Source organism: Sinocyclocheilus anshuiensis, unplaced genomic scaffold (genome assembly GCF_001515605.1).
Source record: "Sinocyclocheilus anshuiensis isolate Anshui unplaced genomic scaffold, SAMN03320099.WGS_v1.1 scaffold330, whole genome shotgun sequence".
In the NCBI taxonomy this organism is placed as follows: Eukaryota; Metazoa; Chordata; class Actinopteri; order Cypriniformes; family Cyprinidae; genus Sinocyclocheilus; species Sinocyclocheilus anshuiensis.
This window is the reverse complement of record NW_015547689.1, coordinates 1981589-1993597: the sequence shown is the minus strand read 5'-3', so window position 1 is coordinate 1993597 and position 12009 is coordinate 1981589. Positions and strand designations below refer to the sequence as shown.

General features: G+C 36.0%; 1 protein-coding gene, 1 long non-coding RNA gene and 1 pseudogene across 2 annotated transcripts; 2 read left to right on the top strand and 1 right to left on the bottom strand.

Annotated features, from left to right (window-relative positions):
• The first annotated feature begins 1370 nt into the window (after window positions 1–1370).
• Window positions 1371–5380, top strand: LOC107703549 (uncharacterized). Its single transcript, XR_001635841.1, has 3 exons — window positions 1371–1478; window positions 1955–2061; window positions 4977–5380. It is a non-coding gene; the product is annotated as an uncharacterized LOC107703549 (long non-coding RNA).
• A 100-nt stretch (window positions 5381–5480) lies between these two features.
• Window positions 5481–8449, top strand: LOC107703546 (sialidase-3-like; annotated as a pseudogene).
• A 937-nt stretch (window positions 8450–9386) lies between these two features.
• LOC107703547 (WD repeat-containing protein 73-like) lies at window positions 9387–11642 on the bottom strand. The gene is made up of 8 exons (XM_016506226.1): window positions 11488–11642; window positions 11268–11335; window positions 11090–11175; window positions 10928–11016; window positions 10634–10701; window positions 10253–10414; window positions 9803–10171; window positions 9387–9637 (listed from the first exon to the last, which is right to left on the bottom strand). Exons 1-8 carry the CDS (start codon window positions 11538–11540, stop codon window positions 9399–9401), a joined length of 1134 nt encoding a protein of 377 aa, XP_016361712.1. The 5' UTR covers window positions 11541–11642; the 3' UTR covers window positions 9387–9398.
• Window positions 11643–12009: the final 367 nt, after the last annotated feature.

Below are 12009 nucleotides of genomic sequence, written 5' to 3'. Positions count from 1 at the left end.
AACCAATGATTCCTAATTGCATCTACTTCCGGAAGGCCAAATAAAGTGCTTTTGCTTTCGCACTGAAACACAGCGTCTCCCTGACATGGCTGCATCAACACTACTGCTGTTCCTGAAACCACGCCTTCTTTCTTTGCGTGCACATTTGGGCGGCATTATGCTAATATTTCCACATAGTGAGAGAGACATGTGGGGGCGTGTTAGAACGAGCCGTTTTAGGTAGGCGTGGTTGACTCTTAACTTTTATAAAGAATATCTCTTTGGATTTGAGACTTTAGTCTTTGCAACTTTACAGATCTTCTTTACGCACCAAGAGCTTGTAACACTCCAAAGAGAAAGGAAAACTTGAAATCGCATCATATGACCCCTTTAAGAAGCCATTGGCTCCTATAAGAAACAAAATTAGACACCAAATAATTTTTGTAAGTGCCACAGAATAAACATGTTTTATTTCTTTTTTTTTAACACTTTAACATTTCAGTCATACTGTCATGTGTTTATGTCTCCCCTCCTTTTACAGCATCAGCATTTTAATCCATCTTGTAGATGTCTTGGGAACTAGGTTCACTTAGTTCCCAAGACATAAGTGGGAACTAAACGTCTTTTCCAAATTCAGAACTATAGACAGTCACAAAGAATTGTTTATTACACAGAATATGTGCCAATATCACGGACCATAACTATGTCAACATCATTTGGCCATTGAGTGCCGTTTGGGCTCCTCCTCAATGCATCCTGAAAATGTTGTATGTCTTGCACACATTCAGTCTGTTTTTCTTCATTAGTAACATGCAATTATATAGGAGGTTTTGAATTTTATCTTTAGAATTCTTTCTTATCATGTAGACAACAGGTTAAGTAAAAATATGAATATGCAATATAGCGCATATATTTAGCAAAATTCTCCAATCACATGGAAGGTGGGGAACCAAATGGATGTTAAGTCGTGCGAGTGTCAGATGGCTGAGATCATTGACGAGAAAGGTATGAGTACTCTGTACTGCCAGATGCACCTTTAATGATATTGCACCTTTATAGTTATTTTTCTAGGTGACTAATGAGCTTATGGATGCCGAATGGTTATTCTGAGGTAAATGTACTGTTATAAATCTTCTAAAATATTATTTCATATATGGATAGTTCTAATTTTTTAAGTTTTGTCATAACAATGTTGACTGATGTTTCAGAAAGGTTTATCTACTGACAAACAGGTGGCATTTTTAGTTTTTTTTTAAGTACATCAAGATTTTAAAACGCCATCACTCATCCATGCATGTGGAAAAATCTGACAAGACATGCATGGGTGGAAAGAATGCTGAGAAGACCAAATTTGGACAATTTCCTGAGTCGCTATATTTAATACTATAAATAAGGGAAGCACAGCATGGGTGGGTTAGACTATAAGGGCTTGTGTAGTGTTAGTGGTGATGGACTTTTTGAGAGATTCGGCTGATGATGCTGCAGGAAAGATCATTTCTGTGAGTATTACTTCTTGTAGTTTACTGGAGAATTATCGATGGAAGATACAGACTTGCATGTAGAACTTTATTTGTATTGTATGTTAGCCTATATGTTGTCATGTTGTCCAGTCAAAAGCAAAAAATATTTAACAAGGCTAAATATTAAGTACAATGTATAGTAAATGATAAACTCCAATATTTACTTTACTTAGATATCATTAGTTATCCTTACTTTGTTGATGTACTTACTAGGTTTTATTACGCTACATTTAATTTCAAGGTGAATAAAACAATTTAGCCTGCTTACTGCTTTGAGTGATGCTTACTTAAAATAGCCTAATCAAGTAGCCACAAAGGAACCAATACACCAGGCAGCAGTGCACTAATATGTTGTTAATGTGCAACAAAACAACAGAAGAAATAAGGAAGGTTAGAGCATGCGAAACAAGCAACGTTTTGAATTTGTGCATGCTTGCTGATGTCCTTTGGCTCAGGTTAATTGACGCTGAATTTGCTGAAGCTGCTGGGAAAAGAAGCAGAGAAACTGCTTTCATTTTTACCACTGGATAAAGATTGATTACGTCTATACAAGAATAATAAGGTAAGTTAACAAAAAAAAAAAATTGTGTAAATGCATCTTTCCGTCTGCTGCCAATTTTAACTGACTTACTCCCTCTCTACACCGGACGCGAGTGGCGAGGCGCGACACACAACAAAAGCCAATAGAACCCGTTATAATCGGTGATTCTATTCACACTAGATGCGGGTATTTGCAACGCTCGCTTTGTCGCGTCCAGTGCGGAGAGCTTCTACATGGCGCGATGTCGCATCAGGTGTAGAAGTTAACAGGCAAAGATCTTAGCTATTCTGCTGTTAGAACTCGTGGCATATTTTGGCAAATGAAATGCTTTTTTTACTGTCTCAAATTTAAAACTTTGTAGCAAGTTTTCTATTTTGCCCCGAGTTGATGCAACAAACGCATAATGGTTTTAAGTTTAAAAAAAAATGTACAACATGGAAATTCCAAGGTTCAAGAGCATGCTAAAAATCGCCAAAATGACTCTCATCAGGTTTTGAAATCAATCTTTAGGTGCCACTGATAGAATTAACTGTTTATGGTAATCTTTTGCAGTGTTCCCTCTATAATTTTATAACACTGGGATGCGTTTGTCACTTTTTGGGTAAAGTTATTTTTCAATTTGCAGTTTTATTGTCAATATATTTTTAAAACATCACAATCATAGTCATTACATGATTACACCTCTGAGGTTTAAACTTAATGAGCTCTTTGTCTTGCAGTAATTGTTATTTCTTTGCTGTGTTGGAACACTTATTGCAGTAATACCGAGAAAATGCTGTTATTATGAATTGGTTTCATGACTAAGGCCCAGGGGCGCCGCTAAGGGGGGGAAGTTAGGAGGATTCTTAGGGCCCACGCACTTTTGGGGCCCCCAGAGATCTGTTTTATTAGTAGTAACAGTAGTAGTAGTATTGTAATGGAAATTATAAATGTATCTACCAAAGAGTTACAAATAAAACAAAAATACGGCTTATTTCTGCATTTCCAGCACAAATATCTCCCCCCATTCACTGCATGGTTTCGTCCCATCCTACGTAGCCTAGAGCAGAGCCATAGAGAGAGAGAGTTGCCAACTCCGTTCACTCCAATGGACCAGTTTTTTTACAGCAATGGCGGATTGTGGAGCCCAGTGTTGCCAACTTAGCAATATTGTTGCTAGATTTAGCAACTTTTCAGACTACCCTAGCAAATTTTCTTCCAAAAGCACCTAGCAACAAATTTAGCTTTTTTTATTTATTTATTTGGCAACATTTAACAACTTTTGATAAGTGACTCAAACGATAAAAAAGGCACACATTTTCCATCTAAATTACACAAAAAGAGGAAACCAAAGGTGCCTAGCAGTACACAATTCACATGAATTAAGTTGGCTGCTATTAGCAATTGTTTAATTTAATAATAATAATAATAATTGAATAATTGTTCATTTATGATACACCTTGTTAGTAGCTTGTACTTGAGTTTGTTGATCAGTTAGTGCACGGTAAGAAAAATATCTAGAAAAATGTAGTAATTTTCCAGGACATTTTCCATTATCCATTGTAACCCGAAAACACAAAATACAATGCGTAATTTAAAATGTAGGTAAAAAAACGTGTGAATAATAATTATGGAAAATTCCTTCATATTAATAGATTTTGCCAAAAAAATACTTTAGCTGGGTTTCCACAGGCAGGGGCACAATTATCTACAGTGTATGAAGCTAAAGGTTTTTGGGTTAAGGTTCATAATGTAGAACATTTTTAACATTGTATGCTGTATATGCATAGGTAGCTAGCATACAAGGAATACAGCTGTTAAGCTAATAGTCACATTTAGCGGAGGAAGATCATGATTGAGAAATGTTGGATACTGCTGGAAATACTGCTATGGGGTATCCTATTTATTATTTTAGGTATCATATCATTATTTATGATTAAGTAGTCAAACTCATTCCATATCAGCAGAATAGTGAGGTACAGAAAGTCTATGTCCATAAAACAGGTTCTGAATGAATTATGTTACTGATACCTAATTGTCAAAAGCAATAGCAAAAGTAATAGGTCAATATTATTAAATTGCAGACAAAGATTTTGAATAGCTAGGCTGGCTTGTACACTATATTGCCAAAAGTATTGGGACACCCCCTTCTAATGAACAGGTTTGACTACTTTAGTAATTCCTCATTTAAAAAAAAAGCATGTAATGCTATTCTAGGGAATTGAGAGCTTCTAATTTTATTGCCTACCAATAATTTCAACAGGACCATTTTCTATTCTAACACAACAATGCCTCTGTGTATAAAAAAAAAAGATTGATTCAGTCAGTGAGGAGGTACTTGACTTGTCTGCAGAAAGCAAAGTCCTAATCCCAGCTGAACACCTCCGGTGTAACACCTCTGGTGTGACTTTAAATGCAGACCTTGAGCCAAAAACTCATCACCAAACACCAATGACTTGTACATACACATGGACAAATGTATTGGGACACCCCCTTCTTTAGAACAGAAAAAGGCACTTCCAAAACTGTGGCATCAAAGTTGGAAACATAATTCATGTATTTAAAAATTGTATTTCCATCTTTGTTGCCACAGTTTTGGAAGTGTCTAAAACGATTGTACGCATATGTAAAAGTCATTGGTGTTTGGCGATGAGTTTTTTTTTGTTTTATTGAGTTTTCCCAATACTTTGGGCAATATAGTGTATGTTTGGTGCGGTAGGGGGCCCAACCTCATATTCTTTCATAAGGCCCAAAATTGCTAGCGGCGCCCCTGATAAGGCCTCAAATAGATATGTATAGAAAACCTTCTTTCTTTCTTTCTTTCTTTCTTTCTTTCTTATGTAATTCTTATAAAGTATGCAAATATCAAGTAATGATTCTGAATGTGTCTCTTATCTACAAGCCACAACACTTGTGGATCTTCCTTTTTTAACCAAAGAGTTATTTGTCATATTTAGGAAAAGTGCTTGTGGAAACTGTCTTTTCTGAACACCAGTCTCATCAGCACAGTCCTCAGTTCACTGGAGGTGAGGTATTTCAACTTAAGCTGTTATACCCCGCAGTAGAGCAGTTTTTGACTCAGTAATCACAGTGCTACACTTTATTTACGATTTCAAATAATTTCTTGCAGATGCAGTATAACTGAAACCATTGTTTTTTTTTTTTGGCAGTTCTAAGAGGACACTTTACACTCTTCAACCGCTAAAAAATATATGTTGCTGCCTAAATTGTTTTCAGTATTTTAAAAATAAACAGTGTCAATAGCCCTATAGTCAATAGCCCCGGCATTAGTATTACCTGGTGACCTCCAGTCATTTGTAATAATTGCGGAGATTGTCTGTGATTTTAATCCCGTGCGAATCGGCCATGTCTGTAATTTGTAAAGTAAAAATTCCCCTGCAAATGACCTACCATATTTAGCCGAACACCAAGGTCCTGTGATAATATTAGTCCCGTGCGAATTGGCATCTCTGTGATTTGGCCTGCATTTGGCAAAAAATGTCAAAATCACACAAGGTCCCCAGATTATACTAATCCCTTGCGAATAGGGCTAATGACTTCTTTATTGACACTTTGACAAACATATTTGTCCTGTAACTCTTGAATGTCTTAAACTTTATTTTTTTACATTTTTTTTTTTACTTCTAGAACCCAGATTTGACAGCACTGCACAACCATCTGAGGCCTACCTGTTTTACTTTGTGTTTACTTTGTGATTTCCCCAGATACTTCTACAACTAACCTGCTTTGTAAGTCTCATAGTTACACATATTTGAGAAGCACATAATTGTGTTTCCTTTATATTTGCTGGTGTATTATTAAGATATTTATATAAAGATTAATGATTATTATATATATAGTTCACCCACAAATGAAAATTTGCACCATGAAAAATTAAAAATGTTCTAAACCCCGTGTCTTTTGACATCATGGTTTAAGGCAGTATTGCAAATAACAGTCTCCAGAATCTACCTAAACCATTTGCTTTCGGACTGTCATACGGTACATTTGGATTACCCCAATGCCATAAAAAAAGGTTCATTCAAAGTGTGATGCTTGATTGGGACCGCAAAAAAAAAAAAAAACTAAAACTAAAGTGACCATTGGCAACTTGTGCGGCCACCCCAGTGCCGTACTTAAACTCATCCTACTTCTACCTCCACTGTTTAGAAGAAACATACCCTGAATCAGATTGTTTTTGCTTTGTTTCAAAAGTTAAAACTGTATTGTTGGTGTAAACCACAAATAGCAAAAGAACAATGGCAGTTGTAGAAAAACAATAAACATGACATTACCTTTAACTTTGAACTGTCACTACCATAAATGTATGTGTATTTGTATGTGCGCTGAATGGAACATTGTTTTCATTCATTTATAATGGATGTTTGAAGTACTTAAGTTACTGGAGTAACACTTGTTTTTAAGGCAATCAGTTTGCATGGTTTTAGCAAGTAAATTAGATTGCTGTTTAAGTAAATACAACTAAGAAATTCCAAGTTGCATGAAATGTTAAATTAGTTAGCTCAACTTAAATGTGCTGTTTGAAATAAAAATAGTAAATTGCACTTAATCATTTAGTTGTTGAAAATAGTAATTCTGAGTTACCAGAACTGACTTCATACATCCTCTTAAAATTGAAAGTAATTACAAAATGGCTAAAAGGCGTAAAGATAATTCTAAGAAAATGTCTAAAATTATTTGATGGCAAATTTCACTTTATTTGATTTGATCATTGGAATCTCAAGCAATGTCTTTCAAAGACAAAACGACAAAAACATGAATCAAACAAGTGCAAAAATCGACATTTTGGACAAGAGGCATGAGTGCCTGTACTTTGTCCTGCTTGCGAAGAAGTAGCGAATCTTGTCCGTGCTGCAAACTCCTTGACTGTTTTTATCCTCACATTTTTAAATCATTTTTAAAAATATTATGTAACTATTAGACAAAAAAGGTAGAAAACAATTTAATCTTTGTTTTTTTCTTTTTCTTTATAATTTTATAATAATAAAAGTATAATTTGTCTCATATCTGATACTGTTTATTCTATTTCTAGGTCTTACATTTAACAATGGATGACAAAACACCATTTGATCTAACAGACATTAAAACAATATTCAAACAGGAACAGCCTCAAGTTTGGTGTTGTTGGTTAGGTTGGTGTTGTTGGCCAAGTTGGTGTTGTTGGCCAAGTTGGTGTTGTTGCAAACGACAGGTGACATACAGAATTCCAGCTCTTATCTATATCAGTGAAAATAAAACCTACCTTGCCTTTGCTGAAAAACGGAAAAAACCAAGTGACACATATGCAGACAAGCTTGTGATGAGAAGAGGATTGTGGGAGGATGTCAAGAAAAAAATTGAGGTACTAGACATGTTTAACCAAAATCATAAAATGTTATTCCTGACAGTTTTCTTACAACTTCACTATTTCATAAATTCTTTACCCAATCTAGCATTCATTAGTTAATAGAAGGCATGAACACTGTCATGATGTCATCATTTTTATTTCAGTGGGATAGTAGTCATGAGTTGCTCTCTTCAGCTTGTCTACCAAACCACCGCAGCATGAATCCATGTCCGGTCTAAGAGAGAATCCAAGACCCTCTTTCTGTTTTTCATTTGTGTTCCTGATGGGGTCTCTGAAATTAGTCAAATAGACGCAAAAAAGAACCAGGCACGACTTTGTTACGTAACCAGTCAGGACACCGGCAAAAACTGGAGTGTTATTACAGAACTGAAAGATGTGATCCGTGAAAAGGAGAAACACTGGGCCACCTTTGCTGTTGGACCAGGGCATGGTATTCAAACGAAGGACGGAAGACTGATTATCCCAGCATGTGTGTATTACTTTGTTGAGCCCCATGACCCCACATCACATGCAGTCACATTTTACAGTGATGATAAAGGACATACTTGGCAAGTAGGAAAACATATGGATGGTGAGTCTAATGAATGTCAGATGGCTGAGATCACAGATAAAAGTGATAGTTTCCTGTACTGCAATACTCGAAGTTCATCCGGCTACAGAGTCGAAGCTCTAAGCACCAGTAGTGGAGAAACTTTTGAAAAACCTTTTACTGTTCAAAAGCTGATAGAGACCAGTAACGGTTGCCAAGGTAGTGTGCTGTATATTCCTTCCCATGCTTTGCTGCTCTATTCTCATCCAACCGATAAAAATGAGAGAAAGAATCTCGGAATCTATGTGAATAAATCACCGCGCGATCCAAACCAATGGAACTGTAAGGGCACAATCAATAATGGTCCAAGTGGATACTCGGATCTGGCTGAGTGTGAGAATACAGAGTACATTGCCTGTCTCATGGAATGTGGACAGGAAAAAGAAATTGAAGAGATAGCTTGTAAGTTATATAAAATCAACTACGCTGTGGAATCACCACAGGTGGATTCTCCATAGCAACGTTCAAGTTCATACTCAAGAACTGTTGTCTTTTCATTTTTATTTTTTTTTGCTGGTTCATTTGTTTACTAATGAAAATTGCTGAATGTTAAAAAATTCAAGTTATAAATGCATTCGTTTATTAATTCAAACAGCAAATTATCATAACCAAGCAATATGCTTTCCTTATTAGCATGCCAATAATTCTCAAATATTCCTTTTTAAAAACTTTATTCCATTCACCTGAGGTATTCAATGTAGGAAACAGTAATCATACTTTTATTAGTTTAGTTTTATTTTATTGGTAACTTCATAACATTACATACACAATTACATTCTCTGACTGAAACTTTTTTCTTTTTCTTTTTAAATACGGAAACTGGAATCTAATTAAACAGAACACACCATGTGCATCCTGAGACCTTGCGTGTTGTACCGTTCCATTTCACGTTTTTCAATGCAAAAAAAAAAATTATATGTGAATGGGCTGTTGTTGGAAGTTGTCCTGGAGTACGTCAGAAATATAACGGGCCGGTGCATCAGTTTAGTGTAGGAGATTTGTCGCCATCCAGCTTCCAGCATCAGTGATATTAATGTTCTTTTTTTTTTTTTGTCCCGTCGCGCTGTTCGCGTCCGGTGTAGAAATGGTGGTAGGCTACAATATTAATTTTTATGATGATTACACGGCTACTCAAACTAATTTGATTTGAGTTGAAATATCACACTGCTGAACGCAGCAACTGACCAATCAGAATCAAGTATTCCAGAGAGCCGTGTAATAATACAGTGTAATAATATAGTTTGCTAAAGGTCATTGTCAAAATTCAGACAATGTTATTTTTCAATTGTTTAATATTACATAATGAGTTCACAAACATTGTACTCGGACTGCAAAGTATTATGCAAATCTGTTTAAAATGAATAAAGGATATGCTTGTATAATTACACAATAGTTTTGTCTATTATCTAATGAACATCAACATCATCTGTCAGTGATTTTATCCACCCAGTCCCATACATGAAGAGATCCATCCGTAGCTGCAGAGAGAAGAGTCTTTGGCCGTGACTGATGCCAAGAATGGGTGGTAACCACAGGCGGGGAACCACTGTATTTTGCTTCATGTGACATTTCATGACCTCGGTGTGAAAAAACTGGCTGTGGGCTCTGTCCCTCTTTACTCCAATTCATTGTGTTGTAGATGTGCACTGTTCCATCAAACCCTTCCAAATTTGAGAAAGCAAAAATTGTCAGGTCATTGGTGAGTAACCAGAGGTCTTTACATTAAGGAATACGAACACGACATTTTCTATCTAACACAACCTTACAAAACTAAAAGTTTATGTTCCTTATTTGAGACAGGAAAAATGGAAGCATTCTTTACTTACCCGACACAGACAGACATCTGTCGAGAACAGGAGCCCAAGAAACGTTCAGGAAGTCATTCTTTGATGTGTTGTGTTGGACATTTAGTTGGGTTTGACAAAACGGACTCTGTAAATTTCTTAGATCAGACAACAGCATGTGACCAGAGGACGAGATTCTTGCTACAGTACAAGAGGAAGGTTCTGACTGAGAGCTGTCACTCCTCAATCCAAATGACCAGTGCAAACCACTCTTACTGTCTTCCAGAGGATAATGACAAGTCGAGGGATCTCTTGTGTCACCCATGAGCAGAGTGCCATCGCTCGCACAAATGAGAAACACACAAGCATTCACAAACTGTAAGCCACTCACTGAATCTGAGGACTCTTTTGCTGTAAAAAAAAAAAAAGTCAGATTAAATGAGCTGAACTGATATGGCATTTAAAAATAAAATAAGTAAGTTTTGATATTACCTACTGTATACAGAATCTGTCCTGTTGCTATCTCTGTCAGCTGAACTTCACTTATACAAGAACCATGAAGGACTGCTGGTTCGTCTGCCAATCCAGGTGCTATTTTACTGCCTTTTGCTGATGTGCTCTTGAGGTTTATGACTCCAGTCGCTTTTATAACATCTGTATTGAAAAATCAGGTAAGATGCTACATGAAATGTTAAGGATTTGCAAAATGCTCCATGAATTCAAAAATATGTCAGATTATTTTTGAATAATTATAAAAAATTATTTTGTATTTAGAAGATAATTACACATAATTCATCAAATGCATGTAGATGATTTGTTTACTTTGTCATTGCTAATTCTATTTGTAATGAACTACACAGACATTAATCCTACCGCTATCATCGCCTCCAATATCCCAAATCTGCAATGTCGAACTAGAACTTCCACTAGTCACCACACACCTGTAAAGAACCATATATCAAATAATCATGCAGATGGCACGATAAATAGGGCTCTAAATTTTTAAAACTGAGACGAACTGAATATTTTTCAATATCTTGCTGTTGTTGGCATTGTGCCAAATCAAACTCAGCAGTATTTTGCCAGTAAAAAAACTGAAATAGATTGTTGCAAATTGCAATAGAAAAGGCTTCTGAACTTCTGAACATATCAAGATCTAGTTATTACCTTGTTCCAGGGATATGTATCAAACTCTCAACAGGTTCCTCAGAAAAGCCACCATGCTGTACTTTGAAGTCTCTTTCTGCACAAAGACCCTAAAGTTGTGACCAATAAGCAGTTAATTAAACGAACGGCACATTCAAAAAACATACTAGTGTCTTCATTCACCTGGTTTTCTCCTGCATATAACTTAAGAGGCAGAAGTAACTCCAAGATTTCGCTTCTTGCTCCAGTGTATCCTGCAACACAAATATCTGGAATACAGAAGAAAAAACAGCCTTTTTAGAATTTAGTGGATTTTCTACTTTAATGATTCAACTTTTTCAGGAATTCAGAGACGCTTTACTTTTGTCACCCGTCCACTCTATTACTTTCGTCGGATGCTCGAGTTGAAATACATGCAGGTCTTTGTATCTGAAATTAAAAAGACACACATTTACTGGCTAATGAAACACGTCCCCGGTGCTCAAGAAAATGCTGTTTAGGTAGCGTTAGGCAAAGCAATAAGTGTTAAGACACAACTATTTACAGGCGATCAAATGCAACTCTACTGCTGTCAGACTCACGTGTTTAGAGACTCCATAAACCAGTCATCAGATTCATCAGAGGATATGTCCATGCTGAATAACTGTTCACTTATTTAATAAATAAATACAAAACCTCACTCCTACATAAGTTTATTCATCAGAAGATATTTAAAATCGGTTAATATTTCCGGGACATGTTCTTCTGTACTTCTGCATGTGTGTTTCAAAAGGACAAAGATCCGTTGTCGCCATCTAGCGGCACAAGGATAATATTTCGAACGTGACGTTTTGGAATTTTATGTTTTGCAAATTTCTTTTCCAAAACAAAAATAAATAAATAAAATAAAATAAATGGTTGGGTTAGTCCATATTTGACCCAAAGTTGGGTTAAAACAACCCAGCATTTTTTAGTGTAATAAGGTGAAAAAACTTAAGGTAAGAATTAATGTAAAAGCAGATGCAGCCATTTGTAACTTGAATGTGTGACATTCGCTTCCAGTTATTTTACTTGTACAAAAAAAGGCCATTATGCTGTTTTATAATGCAAACTGCCATTATGGC